Source organism: Macaca thibetana, chromosome 19 (assembly GCF_024542745.1).
Source record: "Macaca thibetana thibetana isolate TM-01 chromosome 19, ASM2454274v1, whole genome shotgun sequence".
In the NCBI taxonomy this organism is placed as follows: domain Eukaryota; kingdom Metazoa; phylum Chordata; class Mammalia; order Primates; family Cercopithecidae; genus Macaca; species Macaca thibetana.
Window position 1 is genome coordinate 19,717,777 of NC_065596.1, and position 26,706 is coordinate 19,744,482.

General features: G+C 52.8%; 3 protein-coding genes across 4 annotated transcripts in view; 2 read left to right on the plus strand and 1 right to left on the minus strand.

The window, feature by feature from the left end:
• SH3GL1 (SH3 domain containing GRB2 like 1, endophilin A2) overlaps positions 1–26,706 on the plus strand; it is a 201,483-nt gene that overhangs the window by 113,327 nt on the left and 61,450 nt on the right. The window lies entirely within an intron of this gene.
• SIRT6 (sirtuin 6) overlaps positions 1–26,706 on the plus strand; it is a 286,565-nt gene that overhangs the window by 10,572 nt on the left and 249,287 nt on the right. The window lies entirely within an intron of this gene.
• The window catches only part of CHAF1A (chromatin assembly factor 1 subunit A), a 42,144-nt gene continuing 16,896 nt past the window's right edge, over positions 1,459–26,706 (minus strand). For both annotated transcript variants that reach the window (XM_050770096.1, XM_050770097.1), the window contains exons 5-15: positions 21,500–21,729; positions 20,571–20,631; positions 20,090–20,158; positions 15,806–16,032; positions 15,087–15,255; positions 14,905–14,985; positions 13,929–14,021; positions 12,359–12,623; positions 10,995–11,458; positions 2,479–2,575; positions 1,459–1,946 (exon numbers count right to left, since the gene is read on the minus strand). In XM_050770096.1, the coding sequence (XP_050626053.1) occupies positions 1,846–1,946; positions 2,479–2,575; positions 10,995–11,458; positions 12,359–12,623; positions 13,929–14,021; positions 14,905–14,985; positions 15,087–15,255; positions 15,806–16,032; positions 20,090–20,158; positions 20,571–20,631; positions 21,500–21,729 (1,857 nt within the window). In that variant the 3' untranslated portion in view covers positions 1,459–1,845. The remainder of the gene's footprint in view (positions 1,947–2,478; positions 2,576–10,994; positions 11,459–12,358; positions 12,624–13,928; positions 14,022–14,904; positions 14,986–15,086; positions 15,256–15,805; positions 16,033–20,089; positions 20,159–20,570; positions 20,632–21,499; positions 21,730–26,706) is intronic.

A 26,706-nucleotide genomic window follows, 5' to 3' on the forward strand; every position in this document is an offset into this window, starting at 1 on the left:
ACTTGCCTGGGGAGGAAATCCCATGCGCTAGGGGAGGCTGTGCTGTGCCCACAAAGGCCCAGTCCCCGTGGGCCTCCCCCAGCTTGGGAGGCGAGTGCTGTCACAGGCCTGGCTTCCCTGTAGCCAGAGGGACAGGGCGTCCTGAGACAGCCACATCCTCTTCCTGGAACCTGCAGATGCGTGACTTCACCTGGCAAGAGGGGCTTGGATTGTATGATGAAAGGTCTTGAGCTGAGATGATCCTGGGTGGTCCGGGACCCAGTGTCCTCACAAGAGGTGGCAGGAGGGTGAGGCAGAGGTCAGAGAGAGACTGGAAGAGGCTGCACTGTGGCTGTGAAGGTGGAGGAAGGGGCCCTGAGCTGAGGGATGCAGTGCCTCTGAGTACTGGGAAAGTCTCAGGAGGGCCTGGTCTTCCTGCCCACAGCTTGATGTCAGCCTGGTGAGGCACGCGTGCACTCTGACCCCCAGGCTGTGAGATGGTGACTGTTGCTTTAAACCAGGTGGTTTGCGGTGTGGCAGCCCCAGGAGACACAGGGACTCCGCCCTGCAGTGTGGAAGGCGTGCGTACGCCGGGCCCACTGCTGACTTGGGGATGCAGGTCTGCACCTGGGGGAGGTGCCCAGGGCCTATGCTCCTGCCCCTGACCTTGCATTGGTCCCTCCCTCGCCCCTGATACTGCCCTAGCTGGTGTGGGCACCCGGCCTGTTGAGAATGAAGGCTGTCACTCCAGTCTTGCGTCCCTGCAGGCCCCAGGACCTGACTCCAGGTTGTCAGGAACCCCTGACTCTGGGTTGTCGGGAGCCCCTCTAAAGCTCGTCAAAGGTGTGGCACAGGGGCAGCCTCTGCTTCATGCACAGCTGAATCCTGCTTCCCAGCAGGAAGGCCTGGCCGGGGCCTCCTGCCGTCCCTGACTGGGTGGATGGAGGTAGCTGACACCTTTCCCACATGGAGTTCCCTGAAGGGAAGCTTAGATTTCAGGTGGGGTGTGGCCAGGAGCAGGGCTGGCGAGCGTGACCCTCCCCGTGGCTGCGTGTGCTCTGAGCTGCTCAGCACCACAGAGTCCTCCCTCGGGGACAGTGGGGATAAAGCCCACTCAACGTGGGGCAGGGAGGAGGTCACCTCCTAGCTCCAGCACTCACAAAAGATGCACCCGACCTAGGGGTGGGCTCTCACGAAGTCTCAGACTCCAAGCCAAACTCAGCTCCCAGCAGCTCTGGTTTGAGGAAGGAGACCCCAGCAGGTCCCCGGGAACACCCCCTCCTAACCCCCCAACCCAGGGCAGGAGGGATCGCTGGACAGAAGCATATGCGGAAAACCTGCACCTTGACCCAGGTCAGCCTGGTATGAGGATGACTTAGTGTCAAACAGATGGGACAGCGCTGTTGCAGGGCACAAGGCTGGCCCCAGACACGACACACTCGGAGAGAAACACGATGTTCTCAGAAAAGACAGAGCAGCTCAGTGCTAGAGAATAAGTTTATACACTGCCTCTTTACACACTGCCTCGTTTATACATGGGGCCCGTGCACATGGCCAGGTGGGTGGTCCTGGCTCTTCAATTCATTTACAAGTACTGGATTCCACGCCTGCTCCTGTGCCCGCAGGCTTCCCCGATAGGCCAGCAATCTCAATAATGCTTTATTAAAGGGCAGATTCATATGCAGCTCTTGGGGGAATTTTTACAAATATCAAAGTAACTAATCCAGCATCCTATATAGAACTCTGCACACCTTGGGGAGGTCCGTGAAGCAGGACAAAGTGCTCTTTACACAGGAATCGAGTCGGTTCAAGTATCTGCTCCGTGGGGAGGACACCCTAAGCGTTCTACGTACGTCACCACTGCTCTCACGACGCGCCCAGTGGGCTCGCAGGCAGGGCGGCCTTGCCGGTGTCCACCCCCACACCACCCCCAGCTCCGGAAGTGGCTCCACACGGGGCTTGGACCTCTGCAGGGCAAGAAAGGGAAGGTCTTGAGCTGGCTGTGCCTGCTGGGCTCCCTGGGGGAGGACCTGTTGCCTCATGGGGCCTGCAACGGCCCCAGGGCGGAACCCTTCACCTGACAGTGGGGGCAGGCGGAAGCTGGGGCATTGTGCCCCTTCTAGAGGTGACCTGCTCACCTGCTCTCAGGCTGACCCTGCCCCCCACCACCTAGGCACACTCCTCCCGCACAGCCTGCTGCAAGGCCTCTGCACTTCCTCTTTGGGGAGTCCTCCAGAAATCCACCTGGCCCTCCCTTGCCGCCTCAGTGCAGTCTTCCCTGACCCCCATCTAACGTCCCGCCACCTGAGACTCCCAGCACAGGTCCTTGTGGCTCTGCCCAAGTGGCAGAGGACATGGCAGGGTAGGAGCCACTTCCAGCTGCAAATCCTCCTGGCAGCTCACAATGGAGCGAGTCTTAGGCGGTGCCATCCCTTCCCTGTTGAGGTTTACCTCCCCCACCCCTCACCAGTGCGTTCTGCTATCTAGAGCCCTTCTCACCCGCAGCGTCCGGGACATCCACGATCATACACTCGCCCTCCTCCTCTTCCTCCTCCTCTGTGTCTGCCTGGAAGCCGTCCATGTCCTCAGCACCAACCTGGAAAGACAAGGTGCATGGCCATCAGCATTACAGGTGGCAGCCACACTGGTGCTGGCGGGGGTGGGGGGCCTCTGCGGGTGTGACCCCTCCCTCCCACCCCCAACACTGAAGGGAACCCAACATCCAGAACCCAATTTGGTAACAAACTGTCCAAATGTGAGGTTTATTCGAGAGGCCACAACCAGAGAACCTTGGGGGTTCCCTCAAATGAACTGGATTCATATCTCCACAAATGGCCATCATTGCCGACTACAGAATAATCTCGTCGGTGACAGGCCACATACCTGATAGTGGTCCCATCAGATTACAACTGTATTTATTTTTATTTTTGATTTTTGAGATAGAGTCTCACTCTTGTCACCCAGGCTGGAGTACAGTGGCACAATCTCAGCTCACTGCGACCTCCACCTCCTGGGTTCAAGTGATTCTCATTCTTCAGCCTCCTGAGTAGCTGGGATTACAGGTGCATGCCACCACGCCAGGCTAATTTTTGTATTTTTAGTAGACGGGGTTTCACCATGTTGGTCAGGCTGGTCTCAAATTCCTGACCTTGTGATCTGCCCGCCCCGGCCTCCCAAAGTGCTGGGATTACAGACAACTGTATATTTACTTATTTGGTATGTATATATTTTGAGACAGAGTCTTGCCCTATCGTCCAGGCTGGACTGCAGTGGTGCTATCTTGGCTCACTGCAACCTCCGACTCCCAGGTTCAAGCAATTCTCCTGCCTCAGCCTCCCGAGTAGCTGGGATTACAGGTGCCCGCCACCATGGACAGCTAATTTTTTGTATTTTTAGTCGAGACGGGGTTTCACCATGTCGGCCAGGCTGGTCTCGAACTCCTGACCTTGGGATTCGCCCGTGTCGGCCTCTCAAAGTGCTAGGATTACAGGCGTGAGCCACCGTGCCTGGCCTTTGCTGTGCCTTTTCTATGTTAGAGACACAAATACCACTGGGTTGCAAGTGCCTATGGGGTTGAGCAGTCAGTCAGTCACCTGCTGCACAGGTCCACAGCCCAGGAGCCCTGGGCTATGTACCACATGGCCCAGGCGTGTGGCAGGCTGTCCATCTAGGGTATGTAAGAGCAACCTAGCCCATCAGCACAACCATGAAATTGCTTGAGGACACCTCTCAAAACACATCCCTGACGTGAAGCGATGACTGTGACTTGTGATTACTTTTCTTTTTTTTAGATGGACTCTTCACTCTGTTGCCTGGGCTGGAGTGCAGTGGTGCGATCTTGGCTCGCTGCAAGCTCCACCTCCCGGGTTCACGCCATTCTCCTGCCTCAGCCTCCCGAGTAGCAGGGACTACAAGCGCCCACCATCACGCCCGGCTATTCTGTACTTTTTAGGAGAGACGGGGTTTCACCATGTTAACCAGGATGGTCTCGATCTCCTGACCTCGTGATCCACCTGCCTCGGCCTCCCAAAGTGCTGGTATTACAAGCGTGAGCCACTGCGCCCGGCCTTTTTTTTTTTTTTTGAAGTGGAGTCTCGCTGTCGCCCAGGCTGGAGTGCAGTGGCCAGATCTTGGCTCACTGCAAGCTCCGCCTCCCGGGTTCACGCCATTCTCCTGCCTCAGCCTCCTGAGTAGCTGGGACTACAGGCACCCGCCACCACGCCTGGCTAATTTTTTTGTATTTTTATTAGAGACAGGGTTTCACCATGTTAGTCAGGATGGTCTCGATCTCCCGACCTTGTGATCCGCCTGCCTCGGCCACCCAAAGTGCTGGGATTACAGGCGTGAGTCACTGCGCCTGGCCTTTTTTTTTTTTTTCAGTAGAGACAAGGGGGTGTCACTATGTTGCCCAGGCTGGTCTCGACCTCCTGGGCTCAAGCCATCCTCCCACCTCAGCCTCCCAAAGTGCTGGGATGACAGGTGAGCCACCGCACCTGGCCCTAGTGAAATTCCTGAGCCGTTTCCATTTGCTTTCCCCAAAGGAGAAAGACAGGATGCATGGAGGCCACCACGAGCCTCTGCATCAGTGCTGACCCTCCGTGCATGAACACAAGCCCCTCCCAGGACACAGAGCCACACTTATTTCAGCAGGGAGGCTCGTCCTCAAAACACTCCAGGAAGTCTTCCTTTACAAAAACCTCCATTCGCCTAGAAAAGTGACTGCACAGCAACACAATGGCCAGGCAGTAGGCTGGTTTCGTGGGCTGTCACGTAAGAGCACAGCGCCTGGCCAGGCAGACTGGGTTCCTATCGTAGCCCCATCAATGCCTGGGTAGGGGCTCCCCTCCTGGATCCTCTTCAGTGGCTGGGAGCCCAGGCTGTCCCTCTCCCCAGGCAGCATGGGTTGACCCTGTGAGGACATAGGAGAAACAGTCCTGCTTTGTCACCCAGGCTGGGGTGCAGTGGTGCAATCATAGGTAACTACACCTTCGAACTCCTGGCCTCAAGTGATCCTCCTGCCACAGCCTCCCAAAGTGCTGGGATTACAGGCATGAGCCACGGAGCCTGGCCTATGGCCATTTTCAACTACCTTTTTGAAAGAATAGTTAAGCAAAGAAGAGTCTAAGAGTCCCCTGTAGACTCTGCTGAGGGACATTCTGATTTGGAGGTGTCTGGGGACATTAAACAAAAGGAACACGCCAATTTCTTCAGAGCCACCTCAAGTCACTGGGCCCTTGCTCCACACAGGAGACGTGCTGACACACTAGGCTTTTTTTGGATCTAAAATTTTTCAGAGCAATCACCACTCTTCACCCTTCAGGCTCAAGACAGGCTTTAACACATGACACCAAGCCGGCAGCTTGTTTCACGGGGATAGCTGTCATCTCGCCAGCAACACTGCAAGTGCTAAACGCAGACACGGAGGAGTGCAGACTATAGAAAATGGGAGTCAGGAAAATGTTTAGCGACTACATGGGATGAAGATGGTGTCACTAACATCTACGCCTTTTTTTTTTTTTTTTTTTTTTTTTTTTTTTTTTGAGACAGAGTCTCACTGTGTCTCCCAGGCTGGAGTGCAGTGGCGTGATCTCGGCTCACTGCAAGCTCCGCCTCCCGGGTTCACGCCATTCTCCCGCCTCAGCCTCCCAAGTAGCTGAGACTGCAGGCGCCCGCCACCACGCCCGGCTAGTTTTTTGTATTTTTAGTAGAGACGGGGTTTCACCATGTTAGCCAGGATAGTCTCGATCTCCTGACCTCGTGATCCACCCGCCTCGGCCTCCCAAAGTGCTGGGATTACAGGCTTGAGCCACCGCGCCCGGCCCATCTACGCCTTTTTTTTTTTTGAGATGGAGACTTGCTCTGTTGCCCAGGCTGGAGTGCAGTGGCACAATCTCAGCTCAAGTGCAACCTCCATCTCCTGAGTTCAAGTGATTCTCCTGCCTCAGCCTCCTGAGTAGCTGGGATCATGGGCATGCACCACCATGCTCAGCTAATTTTTGTGTTTTTAGAGATGGGGTTTCACCACGTCGGCCAGGTTGGTCTCTAACTCCTGGCCTCTCAAGTGATCCGCCTGCCTCGGTCTCCTAAAGTGCTGCAATTACAAGCCTGTGCCACCACACCCAGCCACCTATGCTTCTTTAGTTTTATCTCGATCACATAATGTTTTGTCGGCAAGGGCAAACACATCCTTCCTTGTATTTTAAAATTTTTAAATAAAACGGAGGCCCAAAGAGTTGAGGTGTCCTAGGGCTTCACAGATACATGGCACTTCACCCCACTAGGTCAGAATGCCTTATGAGTATCTCTTTTGAGCTCTAAATGAAAAGATTTAAAGACTCCTTGGCTCAGGTCTGTAATCCCAGTACTCTGGGAGGCCGAGGCAGGTGGATTGCTTGAGCCCACGAGTTCAAAGACCAGCCTGGGCAATGTAGCAGGACCCAATATCTACAAATAATAATAATAAACCTCTTCTTGCATGAACATGGATGAAGCTGGGAACCATTATCCTCAGCAAACTAACGCAGGCACAGAAAACCAAACATCGCATGTTCTCATAGGAACATGTGGACATAAAGAGGGGAACAACAGACACTGGGGCCTACGTGACGGTGGGAGGGAGAAATTCAGAAAAAATACTTTAATACCCAATAAATCATCTATACACCAAACCCCTGTGACATGAGTTTGCCAACCTGCACATGTACCCCTGAACCTAAAATAATGAAGGGCAACAGGGCAACACCCTGTTTCTTTAAATTAGAACAAAACAAGAACAAAACAAAGAAAGATGAAAACTCTCAAATCGGGACAAAAAGTGTAACCTAGTAAAAACATATGGACGTACACCCACTTGCAGATGAACGGCTTATCACTACCCGGGGTGCAGAAGCATCAGTCAGCAGCTTTACCAAATGCCAGGAGGCTGGAGAGAGGATCGCTTGAGCCCAGGAGTTGGAGACCAGCCTGGGCAACATAGACCCTGTCTCTACAGAATACTGAAAAATTAGTTGGGCATGGTGGCACGTGTGGTGCCAACCATTTTTGGCATGTTTGTCTCAAACTGCAGGAGGTTCAGCGCTGGAGGGTAAGCATCAAGCTGGGCCTGGGTCTCCACTCCTTCACGTGTGACCTTCGTGTGTCCACTGCACTGCTGAGCCCCAGGAGGCCCTCACCTGGGCCACGCAGCAGAGACCACCAATCACGCACATGCAGCCACCACTGCCATCCATTAGCAGGTGAGATGCCATGTTTTGCTGACTCCAAGGCCCTCCCAACCTCTCTGACCCACTCTAGTTAAACTGGGTGCACCCCTCTTTCCTTGTGGTTAGGGATGATAATAGGCACTCACTGTCCCCAAAACACAGTAACTCACACGTGGTGCTGGGCGTGTGGGGCTCAGGGCGCCATTTTCTGGGTGGGGAAATGCAGGTTCCACATGTTGACAGGGAGCAAGAGCAGTGCTTGGGAGGCCGAGGCAGGGCACCACACCCCAGCTGGGAGAGTCAGTTGCCACATCAAATCAGTGGCGGTGGGTGGGGAAGGAGGCCGTCCAGGGTCTGGACTGCTGTGTGGAGCATGAGACCCCGAAGGAACATCTGAGGGACACAGGGGTTCCCAGGGGAGGGCTGATTGGTAAAGGCCCTGGAACATTGCTTGCATAGTGACACAGCCAGATAGGACCTTCCCGCCCCGATCATTTTCAGACTGGGGAGCTCTGGTTCCCTCTAAGGCTGTTCAGGTGACCAGGGAAAAAAGCACTGCTCACACAGGGCCTGGACAAAACACGTCCATCAAAGCTGTGTGGGGGCCTCCTGGGGCCCCAGCTCCAATGCACTGGGCTCCCCTTGGCGCCAAGCGGCCTCCACAGAGCCAGGGGAGCTATGCATATGACACGCTGTAAAGGCACAGAGGCTCTAGGGAGTGCCAGGAACAGTTTCAGTCACAGCCCCAGACCCTTTGGGATGTTCTGATGGCCCCTCCTGCTGTGACAGTTGAGGGAGGTTGGCAGCATATCAAGGCCCCGCTATGCTGGCAGCATCATCTCAGGAGCCATTTCTCTCGCCTCCCTGCCCCTAATGACCACCTTTTTTTTTTGAGGTGGAGTCTCGCTCTGTTGCCCAGGCTGGAGTGCAGTGGCGCGATCTCGGCTCACTGAAAGCTCTGCCTCCCGGGTTCACGCCATTCTCCTGCCTCAGCCTCCCGAGTAGCTGGGACTACAGGTGCCCGCCAACACGCCCGGCTAATTTTTTTTTGTATTTTTTAGTAGAGACGGGGTTTCACCGTGTTAGCCAGGATGGTCTCGATCTCCTGACCTTGTGATCTGCCCGTCTCGGCCTCCCAAAGTGCTGGGATTACAGGCGTGAGCCACCGCGCCCAGCCATTTTGTTGTTGTTGTTGTTGTTGCGCAGGCTAGAGTACAATATTATGGTCTCGGCTCACTGCAACCTCCACCTCCTGGGTTCAAGCGATTCTCCTGCCTCAGCCTCCCAAGTAGCTGAGACTACAGGCGCCCGCCATCATGCCCAGCTAATTTTTGTATTTTTAGTAGAGACGGGGTTTCACCATGTTGGCCAGAATGGTCTCGAACTCCTGACTCAAGGTGATCTGCCCACCTCGGCCTCCCAAAGTGCTGGGGTTACAGGAGCGAGCCACCGCGCCCAGCCAACAACCACTTTTAACCTCAGAGAAGAGGATGCACGTGGGGGCCTGGGGTTATCCACTGTCTTGCTCCTTGTTCCAAGTCTCTGAAAACCTGTAACTCCATCAGATCGTGGCCTCGGAGGAAAGCCTAAGGTTCACAGGGACAGATAGGTCTGTGTTAAGAGTACAGATTAGAAATGAAACTCAGGGAGCCAGGCACAGTGGCTCATACCTACAATCCCAGTGCCTTGCGGGGCCAAGGCAAGGGGATTGCTTAAGCCCAGGAGTTGGAGACCAGCCTGGGCAACATGGTGAAACCCTGTCTCTACAAAAAAGTAGCTGGGTGTGGTGGCGCGCACCTGTAGTCCCTCTCAGCTATACAGGAGGCTGAGGCGGGAGAATCGCCTGAGACTGGGGAGGTCAAGGCTGCAGTGAGTGGTGATCTTACCACTGCACTACAGCCTAGGCAACAGAGTAAGACTCCCGACTCAAAAACACAACACAACAAAACAAAACAAACAAAAAAAAAGAGAGAAACTCAGTTACGAACAGTGTGATAAGGACAAAAAGTATGCAATGAATGTTACTAAAGCTGATCTATGGCCAGGGGTGGGTGCCAGGGGCCACTGGCTCTATGGGCATGGGAGTTTTTTCCTAAGATCAGGCAGTGCCCCCACCACACACCCCATGGCTCCATGCACTTGTGCCTCTGAGGCACCCATGAGGCTGGAATCACACAGCCATTCATTCCCCTTACAGGCTCCTGTCTGTGGCTTACACTGGGCGGCGTTCTGCATATCCCTGTGTCTGAAAGACCGATCAGAGTGCCTGGCACACAGTAAGTGCTTAATAACTGTGCTTGAATGCAAAATTCAAGAACCGTTGAACAAAAATAAAAATGCTACCACATGGGATATTATTCGGTGTGAAAAAAAAATGAGCTATCAAGCCACGAACAGACATGGGGGAACTGTCAATGCATACTGCCAAGTGAAAGGAGCCACACGCGGTGCGATTCCAGCTACAGGGCAATCTGGAAAAGGCCGATCCACGGAGACAGACAGGTTGGTGATTTCCAGGGGATTGGACGGACAGAGCACAGGGGCCTTTCAGCAGGGAGAGGCCTCTTTGTTCAGAACAATAAAGGTGGACGCACAGCATCCAACATCCATTCAAATCACAGAACCCTCTACACCAGGAACCAACCCTAACAGAGACTGTAGACTCTGGGTGGTGGTGATTTTATGTATTTATTTTTAGAGACAGGGTCTCGCTGTCGCCCAGGTTGCAGTGCAGTAGCATGATCATAGCTCACTGCAGCCTCAATCTCCTAGCCTCCAGCAATCCTCCCGCCTTAGTCTCCTGAGTAGCTGAGACTACAGATGCATGCCACCGCCACTGCTTGGCTAATTTTAAAATTTTTTCTTATAGAGATGGAGTTTTGTCATGTTGCCCAGGCTGGTCTCCAACTCCCAGGCTCAAGTGATCCTCCCACCTCGGCATCCCAAAGTGCTGGGATAACAGGCTTAAGCCACAGTGCCCGGCCTGAGTGCAATGACTGTAACCGGTCCACTGCTCTGGAAGGTGATGTTGGTAACGCGTGGCTTGGCTTGGCTTTGGGGAAGGAGGTGTATGGGAACTTTCTGTACCTTCCAATCGATTTTGCTGTGACCCTAAAACTGCTCTAAGAGTAGTTTTAGGCTGGGCACAGTGGCTCAAGCCTGTAATCCCAGCACTTTGGGAGGCCGAGATGGGCGGATCACGAGGTCAGGAGATCGAGACCATCCTGGCTAACACGGTGAAACCCCATCTCTAAAAAATACAAAAAAACTGGCCAGGAGAGGTGGCAGGCGCCTGTTGTCCCAGCTACTCGGGAGGCTGAGGCAGGAGAATGGCGTAAACCCGGGAGGCGGAGCTTGCAGTGAGCCGAGATCTGGCCACTGCACTCCAGTCTGGGTGACAGAGCGAGACTCCGTCTCAAAAAAAAAAAAAAAGGTAGTTTTAAAAAAACACAAAAGCGCCGGGCGAGGTGGCTCACGCCTGTAATCCCAGCACTTTGGGAGGCCAAGGCAGGTGGATCACGAAGTCAGGAGTTTGAGACCAGCCTGATCAACATGGTGAAACCCTGTCTCTACTAAAAATACAAAAATTAGCCAGGTGTGGTGGTGCACACCTGTAATCCCAGCTACTCAGGAGGCTGAGGCAGGAGAATCGCTTGAACCCGGGAGGTAGAGGTTGCAGTGAGCCGAGATCGCACCACTGCACTCCAGCCTGGGTGACACAGAGCAAGACTACATTTCAAAAATAAAACAAAACAACAAAAAACAAACAAAGAAAACCGCCCCCAGGGGCACCCACTGCCCGCCCCGCCTCACCTGGCCGTCGTGCCTGCGCTTCTTCATGAATTGGGTGATGCACATGCTGCCCGCTGACTTCCTCTTCAGTGAGATGGGAGTGCCCTGGCTGGGTCCCGTGGAGGGGACGCTGCCACTGTCCTCTCTGGGGGCTGAGGGCACTGAGGTCACGTAGCTCCACTGGCATGGCACGGGCAGGTGCTCCTGCTGGAAGCTCTGTAGCACCTGCGGGTGCACGTACCAGCACATCCTGAAGTCGGGCCGCTTCTCGTACACTGAGTTCTCGGAAATGAGCCGCTTGAGCCGGGACTTAGAGGGGATGGCAGCGTCCTCGCTGGTGGTGTGCAGGCAGGTAGCAGAGGGGCTTGGGGGGCTGCCGGTGTGCTTGCTGAGCAGTCCCCGGCGGCAGTGCTCCTGGAACTCCCGGATGATGACCTTGCTCCCGTTCACGTTGCCATGCAGGAGCGGCAGCAGCTGGGCCAGGACTGGCGGGAGGGAACATGGACGGGCATGAGGTTTGGGGAGCCACCTATCACCACAGGCCAAAAACCAAAACACACACAGCTCCTCCTCGCCACTGAGGCTCCGGGCATGGCCAGCTTCAGGGATAGGTGGCCTCATGAGGGCGGTCGTAAGACAGGGAAGCACCCACGCACCTGCCCAGAAGTGAGCCTTGGCCGGGCACATGCGTTGCCAGGGCTGACTTCAAATGCCTGCTGTTCCTACCCAAATGGCAGCCCTGCTCTCCTTGTGTGCCATAGTCCCTCCCCAGTTTTTTGAGTTTTTTTTGTTTTTTTTTTTTTTAGATGGGGTCTCGCTCTGTCACCCAGGCTGGAGTGCAGTGGCAGTATCATGGCTCACTGTAGTCTGGAACTCCTAGGCTCAAGCAATCCTCCCACCTCAGCCTCATGAGCAGCTGGGATCACAGGTGCATGAGACCATGCCCAGGTAATTTTGTATTTTCTGCAAAGATGAAGTTTTGCCATGTTGCCCAGGCTGGTGTCGAAGCACTAGGCTCAAGCGATCCTCCCACCTTGGCCTCCCAAAGTGCTGGAATCACAGTCTTGAGCCACTGTGCCCGGCCCCTCCCTGGCTTTTGAGAAAGCGTAGCCCCTACTCCAGCACACTCTGCGCCTGAGTCCTGGTTGATAAAACAAGCCTGGACCTGCCTCGTCCTGCCGCTGGGGACATCATCGAATGTACGGATGTGTGCGGGAAGAGGGCTGGCCTCTGTTATTTGTGGAAAGAACATTTGCATCATGGACCCACTAGCCTGTGAGACTCTTGCCCTCAGCCCTGAAATTAGCTGGGCCCAGGAACAGGTGGGTGGCCCGGCCACGCCCCTGAGAAGGGGAGGCCCTGCCTGAAGCCCCACCCACACTCACTCTGCTGGTCTCTGTTCTCCCGCTTGGAGGCCTTGGAGGCCTTGGGCGTCTGCTCCTCCTGGACAGGCACGGTCTCCAGGAAGCAGGCTGCGAACTGCTGCAGTACCTTCAGGTCGTCGCCTGCGCAGTCTCTGTCAGCTGCCCACACGCAGCCAATCTTGACGGGCTGCAGGACGCGAAAGCGCTTCCCCTTAGCCAGGAACTCGTCCCACTCCTTGGCCTTCAGTTTCTGGCGGACCTTATGGTTCTCAGGGTCGGCACACTCCTTGTGGGTTAGAAAGCAGAAGTTTATTTGGGGTTCATGCTCCCCTATGCCCGGGCACTCTTTTGAGGTTCCAGTCTCAGCTGGCTGGGGAGCCAGAGGAAAGGACAGGGGCGCAAAACTCACAGTGTCAGGGCCAGGGCAGAGCACACCGTGCGCTGGCTGCCCCTCTTCCAGATGGAGTAATTCACACCTGGTCTCCTTTGGGAGAGTCACAAGATATTTCTGAGCTCACCCATGAGGCCTCTTTTAACACCCCTCTGAATTTCTGGTGAATGTGTGATCGTGGAGCTGTTTAACAGGGTCGGGTGCCTACCCACATGGCCCGGGCATCTGGCAGACACATGTAGGGCCTGAGACCACTCTCTGACAGACCGTTCAGGCCTTGGTGGTCAGATATGCACAAGGAATGCATAGCCCTCCAGCACAACCATGAGACGGTCCCACCAAATCCCCACTTCCCAAACAACAGGCCTGAGATACTCCCACCAAATCCCCACTTCCCAAATGACAGGCCTTCAGAGCCCCAAAACAACTTGCTTGAAAGAAAGTTCCTGCCGGGTGCGGTGGCTCACCTGAGGTCAGGAGTTCAAGACCAGCCTGGCCAACATGGTGAAACCCTGTCTCTACTAAAAATACAAAACTTAGCCAGTTGTGGTGGCGCATGCCTGTAGTCTTAGTTACTCGGGAGGCCGAGGCAGTAGAATTGCTTGAACCCGGGAGGTGGAGGTTGCAATGAGCCAAGACCAGGCCATTGCACTCTAGCCTGGGTAACAGAATGAGAGTCCGTCTCAAAAACAAAAAAAAGAAAAAGAAAGAAAGAAAGTTCCACAACCTTACGGAATCCAGAAAGGGGTGGCAGGCAGGTTCACCTGCAGAGACGTGGGGAATCTTCTGGAGAGACAGGGAAGTTCTATGTTTTATTTTGGGCGGTGGTTACCTACATTCACTTGATTGTTATAAGTCATCAAATGCAAACTTATGATTCACACGTCTTGCTGCATGCTGACTGTATGTCAGCTAGGGTGGTTTCCAGCCTTCTAACCCAGACCACGGCCACGCTCCCTCACCAGGGTGTCTCCTCCTATGGCTCCCCTCACTTGCAAGCTCCTCCTCTGTCTGCCACCCTTCCGGGTAATACCAAGTTCAGGCCCAGCCATTCCCACAAGTGAGCTTGCTTGCTGAGAAGGCAGTCCAAATCTCGTATGGCTGGGCTGGGACCCCCGTCACCCTGCCAGGTCAGGCCACTGAGCACCAGTCCGGAAATGAGCTTTTTCTGAGCCAGTGACTCCCTCTTCACTCCCTCACCTCTGTCACACCTTCGTCCTCAGACAGGTACCCATGGGGCACAAAGAAACCATCGTCCTCATCTTCATCCTCTCCCATGTCGTCGTCATCATCCTCAAAAGGAGAAAAAAAAAAAAAAGAGTTCAGCAGATAGAAAAGCAGAGTATATGCCTTGTTAAAAACATAAAGTAGGCCAGGCGCAGTGGCTCACACCTCTAATCCCAGCACTCTGGGAGGCTGAGGTGGGTGGATCATCTTAAGTCAGGAGTTCCAGACCAGCCTTGCCAATATGGTGAAACCCCGTCTCTACTAAAAATACAAATCTTGGCCGGGCACGGTGGCTCACGACCGTAATCCCAGCACTTTGGGAGGTCGAGATGGGTGGATCACGAGGTCAGGAGATGGAGACCATCCTGCCTAACATGGTGAAACCCCGTCTCTACTATAAATACAAAAAAGAAATTAGCTGGGCGTAGTGGCGGGCGCCTGTAGTCCCAGCTACTTGGAGGCTGGGGCAGAAGAATCACTTGAGCCTGGGAGGCAGAAGTTGCAGTGAGCTGAGATCACGCCACTGTACTCGAGCCTGGGCGATAGAGTGAGACTCTGTCTTAAAGAAACAAAAAAATGTAAAGCTGTGAACATCTGCTCGGCATGGCCTCCTGACAGACACTGTGAGCGTCGGCAGAAAGCCCACTAGGTCACAGCAGCTGGGCAGTCAGGTGGAAATGGTGCGTGGCAGGCCGGCAGGAGGCGAGAGGGGGCTGTGGGGCCATGGTGCAGATGCGGACGGGCTCCCACCCCCAGCAGCCATGTGGGCGAGTGTCACCAGATGAGATTTTGGGAGAGGAGGTACGTTCGGGTTTCAGGCCGCACAGCAGGTCAAACACCAGCTGTCAGTGAGTGAACACAGCTGGGCTGCGTCCTTAGCCCCTCACTGTGGGACAGGGACTCAAATACAAGCCATCTGTCAGTGAACACAGCTAGGGCACATCCTTACCCCCTCACTGTGGGACAGGGACTCCCCGGGCTCCTCTTCTTCCCACTCCTCATCACTGTCCACCTCATAGTCGAGGAGCTTCTGAGAAAAGAAACACACGGGACTCACAGCTGCCTTCAGGGCTGGAGGAAAGGGGCACAGTGAGGAGATGCAGGGACAGAGGCACTCCGGGGCCGGCTCACCGTGTCCTGGGCCCAGGGGTCTCGTGCGCGGATGAGCACCGTCTTCTTGTTCCAGGTACCCCAGTAGGCCGGCCGGTGGTTCTCACAGAACTGCAGGAGCTTCATCCTGCCGAACTTCCTCCTCTCGGGAACGCCATCGCCCTTCCCACGCTCCACGATCACGACGTCACTGAGAAGGAAAACCCCAGGCTCAGGATTGCGCTGCCTTACAGACGTGCTCACAAACCTCTCGGGAACCTCCCAGTGAAGATGGCCTAACAATTCTAGAAAGATGGGCATTTGTTAAAAAGCAGCATTGCCTATCCCCAAAGAAAGGTCAGGAACATGGACTGGAAGGACAGACGGAGGAGGGTGCAGCCTGCAGGGGAGAGGGAAGAAGGCTGCCCAGGTGCAGCTGCAGAGCATTTTTACCAAGGGAGGTTCTGTGGAAACAGGAAATTTGCAAGATGGGGGGAGGGGAGGGGTATCCTTCACTGGAGACCAGCAGGGAAGTAAGATTCCTCCAGGAAGAGCAAGGAAGGCAGGGAGAGGAAGACTTCAGGGGCTCACAGGAAGGCCAGGTGGAGAGAGGCCTTAGTCAGCACCGAAGTCCAGGGCCCGAGGGCACTAGGAGGCAAGCAGCAGAAGGACCCCAAGTTCCCACCTCGGGGACCCCAGGGTTCAGGATGCTGCCCTCCAGCGTCACTAGTGGGTGAAGGCCAACCTCCTCAGGCTCTGACCTGTTAAAAATATCTGCATTCCGGGTGGAAACCTGGGTGGGTCCGGACCTCAGGGGCCGCCGGCCTTTGAGGTCTTTCAAGAAGGAGAACTCGCCGCTCTGCTGCTGGAGGAGCTGGTCTAGCTGACTGCAGAGGTCTGGATGGAAGGCGGTCCGACGCCGAGGGGCCAGGACCATGTGCTCTTTAATTTCAAAGGGGGCAAACTTCCCACAGGAGCCGGCCAGGGTCTGAAATCAAGAAAAGACCCGATGGGGTCTTCCAGCAATGGGAGAAAGGAGGCACCATGGACGCACACAGCGGGGTGCTGGTGGGATTCATCCAGGCTAAGGTCAAGGCACAGACTCAAAAGCCCAGGCACTGTGTGGGTCCACAGAGGCGAGTTTCCAGAGATACAGGGCAGAGGGCAGACTGGTAGTCTCAAGGGCTGGCGGTGGGGGGACAGACTACAAGGGAGCTGTTTTGAGTGATGGAAATAGTGTATTATCTTCGTTATGGTTAGCTGGCCCTGTAATTTGTCAACACAAATGTCCTGAAAAGGGTGTATTTTATTGGATGTAAATTATATCTCAACAAACCTCGCTTTAAAAAAAAAAAAAAAGGCCGGGGGCAGGGGCTCATGTCTGTAATCCCACCACTTTGGGAGGCCGAGGAGGGCAGATCACCTGAGGTCAGGAATTCGAGACCAGCCTGGCCAACATGGTGAAACCCCACCTCTACTAAAAACACAAAGATTAGGCTGGGTGTGGTGGCTCATGCCTGTAAACCCAGCACTTTGGGAGGATGAGGCGGGTGGATCATGAGGTCAGGAGTTCGAGACCAGCCTGGCCAAGATGGCAAAACCCCGTCTCTACTAAAAATACAAAAATTAGGCCAGGTGCGGTGGCTCATGCCTGTAAACTTAGCATTTTGGGAGGCCGAGGCGGGTGGATTGTCTGAGCTCAGTTCGAGACCAGCCTGGGCAACATAGTGAAACCTGGTCTCTACTAAAATACAAAAAATTAGCCGGGCATGGTGGCATGCACCTGTAGTCCCAGCTACTTGGGAGGCCGAGGCAGGAGAATCACTTGAACCCGGGAGACGGAGGTTGCAGTGAGCCGAGATCGTGCTACTGCACTCCAGCCTGGGGGACAGAGCGAGACTCCGTCTCAAACAAAACAAAACAAAACAAAAATTAGCTGGGCATGGTGGTAGGCACCTGTAATCCCAGCTACTCAGGAGGCTGAGGCAGGAGAATCACTTGAATTCGGGAGGCAGAGGTTGCAGTGAGCCCAGATCGCACCACTGTACTCCAGCCTGGGAAACAGAGCAAGACTCCTCAAAAAAAAAAAAAAAAAAAAAAAAAAAATTTTTTTTTATGAAAGATCACAACTCCTCTTCTTTTTTCTGAGATGGAGTCTCGCTTCACTGCACAGCCTGGAGTGCAGTGGCGCAATCTCGGCTCACTGCAACCTCTGCCTCCTGGGTTCAAGCGATTCTCCTGCCTGCCTCATGAGTAGCTGGCATTACAGATGCCTACCACCATGCCAGGCTAATTTTTATATTTTTAGTAGAGACACCATGTTGGCCAGGCTGGTCTCAAACTCCTGATTTCAGGTGATCCACGCGCCTTGGCCTACCCAAGTGCTGAAATTACAGGCCTAAGCCACCGCACCTGGCCAAAAGGAGAAATGTCAGTATAATAAAGACACTGTAGCTGGGCGCGGTGGCTCACCGGTAATCCCAGCACTTCGGGAGGATAAGGTAGGTGGATCACCTGAGGTCAGGAGTTCAAGACCAGCCTGACCAACATGGAGAAACCCCGTCTCTACTAAAAATACAAAATTAGCTGGGTGTGGTGGCGCATGCCTGTAATCCCAGCTACTCGGGAGGGTGAGGCAGGAGAATCGTTTGAACCTGGGAGGCGGAGGTTGTGGTGAGCTGAGATCGCACCACTGCACTCCAGCCTGGGCAACAAGAGTGAAACTTCGTCTCAAAAAAAAAAAAAAAAAAAAAAAAAAAAAGACAGACACTGTAACGAAGAGGTAACAGGCTGAGACAAAATATCAGAGGATCAAATACCAGACTATGTTATAAAAAAAAAAAACAAAAAAAAAAAACCTCTTACAGAGCAGAAAAAAAAAAAATACTGTAGAAAAATAGGTTAAAAAAAAAAAAAGGAATTGGCAAGTCATAGAAGAACTAAAATGGCAAACGAAAATAAAAAGATGCTCAACTGCACCAAGAGTCAAGTAAAAATGGGAAGTAAAACAGTATAAATTTTTTTTGTAATCCATCAGACTAGCAAAGTTAAAAGAAAATTAATCCCCATGGAGTGATAGCAGAAAATGGGAGATTTCCACGTATTGCCAGGAATGTGCATCTAAGTTTCCCGTCTGGCGGGCACTCTGGCCATGGCTCATGACGCTTCAGCAATGTGCTATTTTGTCCTAGAGGCAAACTCATGCTTAGTTGGCTGTCCCGGAGGAATGCATGTGTGCAGAGAAGCATGCGCAGGGACCCCCACTGCACCACTGAGGGGCATAGAGACTGAGATAGTGGCAGCCTCTGTGGCTCATGCCTATGATCCTAGCACGTTGGGTGACCAAAGCGAGAGAACTGCTTGAGCCCAGGAGGTCGAGACCAGCCCTGGCAACACAGTGAGACCCAGTCTCTACTAAAAATAAAATCAGGGAGGCTGAGATGGGTGGATCATCTAAGGTCAGGAGTTCAAGACCAGCCTGGTCAATATGGTGAAACCCCGTCGCTACTAAAAACACAAAAAATTAGCCGGCACCTGTAATTCCAGCTACTCGGGAGGCTAAGGTAGAAGAATCGCTTGAACCCAGGAGACAAAAGTTGCAGTGAGCCGAGAGATGGCGCCACTGCACTCCAGCCTGGGTGACAGGGCAAGACTCCGTCTCTAAATAAATAAATAATAATTTTTGTAAAAAAAGAGAGAAACTGTAAACCGTATCATTGCATTATGAAGTATTATGCAGCAGTGAAAATACATGATGTGGATCTCTGGCTGTCACGACAGGATGTGTGGGTACAACAATGTCACACTGTGCACCTTCAAGATATGCAATTGTTGTCAAATGCTTCAAGATACAAAGGACAGGCCAGGTGCTGGGAGTCACGCCTATAATCCAAGCACTTTGAGAGGCCAAGGCTTAGAGGATTATTTGAGGCCAGGTTGTCGAGACCAACCTGGACAACACAGCAAAACCCAGTCTCTACAAAAAATTAAAAAATTAGGCTGGGCATGGTGGCTCACGCCTGTAATCCCAGCACTTCGGGAGCCGAGGCGGTCGGATCACCTGAGGTCAGGAGTTCAAGACCAGCCTAGCCAACATGGTACAACCCCGTCTATACTAAAAATACAAAAATTAGCCAGGTGTGATAGCATGCGCCTGGAATCCCAGTTACCTGGGAGGCTGAGGCAGGAGAATCACTGGAACCCGGGAGGCAGATGTTGCAGTGAGCTGAGATCGCACCACTGTACTCCAGACTGGGCGACAGAGTGAGACTCCATCTCAAAAAAGAATTTAAGAATTAGCCAGGCGTGGTGGCACATGCCTATAGTCCCAGCTACTCGGAAGGCAGAGGTGACAGGATCACCTGAGCCTGAGAGGTCAAGGCTGTGGTGAGCTATGATTGTGCCACTACACTCCAGCCTGGGTGACAGTGCGAGACCCTTCCTCAAAAAATAAAGGCCAGATAAATTAAAAAGAATGAAATACATCTAAATGTGGCAACGTGGCACAAATCTGAGGTGGCTAAGTACACGTGTATAAACACAGTGAGTGGAGCAGGGAAAGGCACTGAAGAACCCCTGACATCGGAGATGGGGTAAAAGGGAAGGGGGTAAAAGGAAAGGAGGCTGCGGTTTTCATGCACAGATGGTGGCTCAGGAGGTCTGAGATGCCAGGTGACCGATGCCAGGCAGGGAAAGTAAACCTCTGTGAATTCTACTGTTGTTTTACAGCTAACCTTGCTCCCTCAAGCGTAAGTTTCCCACGGGTAAAAACATGGTGAATTTCTCCTACGCCTAACACAAAATTATTCATGAAGTAACTTCTGAAAACAGCGCTGTTTAATCAGACACGCCACTTTTTACCTCTTTGGGACAAGGCGAAGGACAAAATATTGAGCCTCAAGACTTTACTAGAAATAGAAGTGCCCGAGGTCACCGGAGGCTCCCATCCTCATGAGAGGAGCTGGCTGGGGAGAGACCCTTTCATTTTCAGAAAGGAAAAGTCGAACAGAGCTGAAACCCGAAAGCAAAGGCAGCCGGCTGCTCACCTTGGGGGCCTGTGGAGTCTTTGGTTTCTGGAAGAACCTCGTGATTTCGGCCTTCTCTGCTTTAATGCGCTGTGATGTTAAGAGACGGTGATGAGAAAGAAGAGAGGAAGAGAAATAGTACATGTTGCAAAACATGCAAAGGCCCCAGAACCGAAGCTCAAGCGTTTTAGCGTGAAGGCACTACTGTGATTTTTAGCTCTCAAAACCCACGGACCCAAAACCGAGCCAGCTAATCTCAAAATGTCCGAGTCGCCCTTGTGGGCAGAAGCGCCAGGACTGCGGGGCCAGTAGGCATGTGACAGGCCAGCACTGGGAAAAAGCAACAAGAACGCATCTAGACAGACCCGCCCCTCCCTGTGGGCGCCATTTGGTTTCCCCAAACCAAGAGAATATTAGGTGTCGGCTGTGGCAAGAATTCCCACTTTGGGCATCTGCTTCTCCAACAGGCTGGGATGGGGAAGCTCTGTGGGAAACGCTCTACCTTCTCTTCTTCTCTTAACCGTTTCTCTTCTTCCTTTTTCCTTTTTTCCTCAAGTTTAGCCCTGTGAGACAGCAAATGACATTTCAGCCAACTCTTTGCTTTGGCTCTGGAAGGGACCGCAGCACTCAACTGTTAGTATATGACTAGTATTTCATTTTACATTAAATGAATATAAGTTATTTTCATGTTTACTATAAGGCTTTTACATAGGTCTTCACAATAAAAATGGAAAAGAGTTGGCCGGGCGCGGTGGCTCCCGCCTGTAATCCCAGCACTTTGGGAGGCCGAGGCAGGTGGATCACAAAGTCAGGAGATTGAGACCACCCTGGCGAATACGGTGAAACCCCGTCTCTACTAAAAATACAAAAAAATTAGCCAGGCATGGTGGTGGCGCCGGTAGTCCCAGCTTCTCAGGGGGCTGAGGCAGGAGAATGGCGTGAACCCGGGAGGTGGTGGAGCTTGCAGTGAGCTGAGATCGCGCCACTGCACTCCAGCCTGGGCGACAGAGCGAGACTCCGTCTCAAAAAAAAAAAAAAAAAAAAAAAAAAAAAAAAAAGGAAGAGAGTCAATAAAATTTTTCCTGTGACTAGAATATATACAAAAAAACCTTTAGCCAGCCGGCGCATAATTAGCACAGACAAAACCCACAATCCTGCGATGCAAATGTCTAAGTTGGTTGGGAACTGGAAGGACAGTCAGCAGAGACAAGGGGCCCGGGGTGAGTTGGACGTAGAGGAGCACAAAAGAGCAGGGAGCTGCTTTCCACCACTCCCACGCTGGGGCCGCACGGGCACCTCACGCGGGAGAAATGGGAAGGAACTGAAGGGTGCCGCCATCTGCCTGCAAAGTGGAAAGGCCCCATCAGAGTGGCCAGGAGCGGAATCCAGCAGCAAGGAGGCAGGCCCAGCACGGCCTCTGAGGGCACTCACTCCAGGGCTTCCTGCCTCTCCTTGCGCCGCTCCTCCTTGAGCCGCTGCTTCTCCGCCTTCTCCTTCTCATCCTTCTCCCGCTTCTCCCGCCTTTCCTTTTCCTTCAGCTCCTTCTCTTCCTCCTTCTTCTTCTTGGCCTCTTCCTTGGCCCGCTTGGCCTCCTCTTTCAGCTTCTCCTTTTCCTCCCTTTCTGCGCGTAACTTGAGCTGCTTGCCCAGACGCTCCTGATCCTACAAGACAGTGTGGCAGGTGACAGGTGGCCCTCCCTCCAGCTCCCAGGAGGAAGCTCGGTTCAGAGCATGCAGGACAGCTGGGCCTGGATGGGAAGAACAGAATTCAGGGACCAAGACCGGGCGCAGTGGCTCACGCCTGTAATTCGAACACTTTGGGAGGCCGAGGTGGGTAGATCACCTGAGGTCAGGAGTTTGAGACCAGCCTGGTCAACATGGTGAGACCCTGTCTCTACTAAAAATACAAAAATTGGCCGGGCGCGGTGGCTCACGCCTGTAATCCCAGCACTTTGGGAGGCTGAGGTGAGTGGATTACCTGATGTCAGGAGTTCAAGACCAGCCTGACCAAGATGGTGAAACTCCATCTCTACTAAAAAAAAAAAAAAAACTAGCCAGGCGTCGTGGGCACCTATAATCCCAGCTACTTGGGAGTCTGAGGCGGGAGAACTGCTTGAATCCAGGAGACGGAGGTTGCAGTGAGCCAACACAGTGCCACTGCACTCCAGCCTCAGCGACAGAGTGAGACTCCATCTAAAAAAAAAAAAAAAAAAAATTTAGCCAGGCGTGGTGGCAGGTACCTGTAGTCCCAGCCACTCAGGAGGCTGGGGCAGGAGAATCGCTTGAACCAGGAGACGTAGGGTGCAGTGAGCTGAGGTCACACCAGTGCACTCCAGCCTGGGCAACTAAGTGAGACTCAGTTAAAAAAAATAAATGAATAAGAAAGAATTCAGAGACCAGCTCCAGGAGGAGCCTCCAGTCAACAACCTTACACAGAAGTGATTTTATTTTTTTTGAGATGAAGTCTACTCTGTCGCCCATGGTGGAGTGCAGTGGTGCGGTCATAGCTGGCTGCAGCCTCGACCTCCCAGGCTCAAGTGACCTCCTACCTCAGACTCCTGAGTAGCAGGGACTATAAGCACACGTCACCATACCCAGCTATTTTTGTATTTTTCCTAGAGATGGGGTTTTGCTGTGTTGCCCAGGCCGGTCTTGAACACCTGGCCTCAAACAATCCCTCTGCCTCAGCCTCCCAAAGTGTTGGGATTATAGGCGTGAGCCACAGCACCCAGCCACAGGAGTGATTTTTATAATCCATTATGCATCCTTCCATCATGAGAAAAATGTTAAGAATTAGCCCTGTGTCCCGGTACTTGTGGGCAATTCAATGTAAGATTCATTTCAAACACAATCCTGCTGGGCACACGGGGCTCACACCTGTAATCCCAGGACTTTGGGAGGCTGAGGCAGACAAATTGCTTGAGGCCAGGAGTTTGAGACCAGCCTGGCCAACAAGGTGAAACCTCAACTCTACCAAAAATACAAAAAAATTAGCTGAATGTGGTGGCGCACACCTATAGTCCCAGCTACTCAGGAGTCTGAGGCACAAGAATCGCTTAAACCCACAAGGCAGTTCAAGATCACACCACAGCACTGCAGCCTGGGTGACAAAAGCAGGACTCTGTCTGAAAAACAAAACAAACAAAAAAACATTATTTATTTGGAGATAGAGTCTCATTCTAGTGCCCAGGCTGGAGGGAGTGCAGCAGTGCTATCTTGGCTTACTGCAACCTCCGTCCTGGACTCAAAGCAATCCTCCTGCCTCAGCCTTCTGAGTAGCTGGGACCACAAGCACCTGTCACCACACCTGGCTAATTTTTGTAGAGATGGAGTCTCACTATATTGCCCAGACTGATCTTGAACTCCTGCGCTCAAGTAATCTGATCACCTCAGCCTCCCAAAGTGCTAGGATTACAGGCATGAGTCATTGCAACCAGCCCGGGAATTCTTTTTCTTTTTAGTAGAGACAAGGTCTCATTATGTTGCCCACGCTTGTCTCAAACTCCTGGGCTCAAGAAATCCTCCCACCTTGGCCTCCCAAAGTGCTGGGATTATGGGGGTGAGCCACTGCACTCAGCCTTGTTTCAAATTTTTTTTTTTTGAAACGGAGTCTCGCTCTGTTACCCAGGCTGGAGTGCAGTGGCCGGATCTCAGCTCACTGCAAGCTCCACCTCCTGGGTTCACACCATTCTCCTGCCTCAGCCTCCCAAGTAGCTGGGACTACAGGTGCCCGCCACTATGCCCGGCTACTTTTTTGTATTTTTTAGTAGAGACGGGGTTTCACCGTGTTAGCCAGAATGGTCTCGATCTCCTGACCTCGTGATCCGCCCGTCTCGGCCTCCCAAAGTGCTGGGATTACAGGCTTGAGCCACCACGCCCGGCCTCAAATTCTTTAAGGGAGTAACACTTCATCACTACATTCCTCATTCCGAAGACTTGGCAGTGGCCTGGGACACTGAATCATTTACGTAATCTGAAGTTCAATGTTAAACATGCTGAGCCAGGCGCAGTGGCTCCCACCTGTAATCCCAGCACTTTGGGAGGCTGAGGCAGGCGGATCACTTGAGGTCAGGAGTTCGAGACCTGCCTGGCCAACATGGTGAAACCCCATCTCTACTAAAAATACAAAAATTAGCTGGGCGTGGTGGCAGGCGCCTGTAATCCCAGCTACTCAGGAGAATGAGGCAGGAGAATCGCTCGGAACCTGGGAGGCAGAGGTTGCAGGGAGCGAGATCGCGCTGCTGCACTCCAGCAAGGGCAACAGAGCAAGGCTCTGTCTCAAAAAAACAAAAACAAAAACAAAAACAAAAACCCACGCTCACCTGCCCAGCTCCACAGGTACCCGCTCCTAACACCGCATGAGGACCACGTGTCATCCAATATGGGCTTCCCACGTGTCTGGAGTCTGACAGCTCAGCTTTCAGTTTGGGTTAGGAGTATCTGCCCTTGTCTCTAAGGAAATATTCTAAATGTATTCCAATACATCTCTGGTAGCTTTAACAAAAGCCACGGAGACACGGCCTGGAAGATGTCTGATGTTCATTTCCTGCCAGCGTCCTGTGTGACTGCATCTGACATACGAGACACATGAGGAAGATGACCGTCTGGACTGAACAAGTAGACTATAAACATAACTGGGTGGAGAAGAGTCTCCCGCCCTGTTGCTAAGCAGGAAATAGAAGGCTTCTAGAAACTGCAGGTGAATCAGGTGTCTTCAGCCACACTTGGGCATTTTCTCCGCACCCCCAACCAGGTATGCAGGACTCGGAGATTCCAATGAGCTTAAAAGAGCTCTTGTTCCAAAGAATGAGATAAACTGTAAAAATAAAAATCAGGCCAGGCACGTTGGCTCACCTCTAGTCCCAGCACTCTGGGAGGCCGAGGTGGGTGGATCACCTGAAGCCAGGAGTTTGAGACCAGCGTGATATGGCGAAACCCTGTCTCTACTAAAAATACAAAAAAATTAGCCAGGCATGGTGGTGTGTGCCTGTAATCCCAGCTACTCGAGAGGCTGAGGCAGGAGAATCGCTTGAACCCAGGAGGTAGTGGCCGCAGTGAGCTGAGATTACACCACTGCACTCCAGCCTAGGCAACAGAGACAGACTCCGTCTCAATAAAAAAAATAATAAAATAAAAATCGCTGGGCGCAGTGGCTCACGCCTGTAATCCCAGCACTTTGGGAGGCCGAGGCGGGCGGATCACAAGGTCAGGAGATTGAGACCACGGTGAAACCCCGTCTCTACTAAAAATACAAAAAATTAGCCGGGCGCGGTTGTGGGCGCCTGTAGTCCCAGCTACTCGGGAGGCTGAGGCAGGAGAATGGCGTGAACCCGGGAGGCGGAGCTTGCAGTGAGCCGAGATCGCGCCACTGCACTCCAGCCTGGGCGACAGAGCGAGACTCCGTCTCAGAAAAAAAAAAAAAAAAAAAAAAAAAAAAAAATCAACCCCAAATCTGACCCACAAAAACTCAGTGCGGCCCTCAGGAAGCTCGGGAAACACCCAGTGAACATCAGGAAGCTCAGGAAACCCTGAGTAAACGCAGAGCCCGTGGTCACCAGGGCCCTCCTGTGAGCTGGCACTGGGTAGGCAAAGCCCAGAGGCCTTCCCTGGAGTTTTGGTTTGTTTCAGTATGATCTGACGTTCAATTTCTCTAACCTTTAAGCTATAAGTAAAAAGCCCCCTGCGGCCACGCGTGGTGGCTCAGGCCTGTAATCCTAGCACTTTGGGAGGCCGAGACAGGCGGACTGCCTGAGCTGAGGAGTTTCAGATCAGCCTGGGCAACATGGTGAAACCCCATCTCTACTAAAATAAAAAAAAAAAAAAAAAAAATTAGCTGTGCATGGCAGCATGCACCTGTAGTCCCAGCTACTCAGGAGGCTGAGGCAGAAGAATTGCTTGAACCCGGGAGGCAGAGGTTGCAGTGAACCAAGATCGCGCCACTGCACTCCAGTCTGGTGACAGAGCGAGACTTCGTCTCAAAAACAAAACGAAACAAAAGACCCCTGCATTGCTGTGTGGAAAATGTGGTGATCCCCCCAGAGAATAAGAGACTCAGCAGAGTCACTAAAGGATAATCACCCACTGAGTGTAGGGGCTATTAAGAAGTTACAGCACTTAGGAATAAGTGGAACTTCAATCCCTATTAAAGAGACAGGACTGGCCGGGTGCGGTGGCCCACGCCTGTAATCCCAGCACTTTGGGAGGTCAAGGCGGGTGGATCATGAGGTCAGGAGATCGAGACCATCCTGGCTAACATGGTGAAACCCCGTCTCTACTAAAAATATAAAAAATTAGCCGGGCGTGGTGGCGGGCGCCTGTAGTCCCAGCTACTCGGGAGGCTGAGGCAGGATAATGGCGTGAACCTGGGAGGTGGAGCTTGCAGTGAGCCGAGATCACACCACTGCACTCCAGCCTGGGCAACAGAGCGAGACACCATTTCAAAGAAAAAAAAAAGAGAGACAGGACTACAGGGAAATGTACTACGTTTTTGGAAGGTAATTTGAAGCTACAATGGGATGCTGAAGCGTTAAGACAGTGGTAGTACTACTGATAAAAGCTTAGAAAAGGCCACACACAAAACCTTAGGACTCACTCAGCAAAGCAAAAAATGACACAATCCACAATCCATGAAGTCCAAGT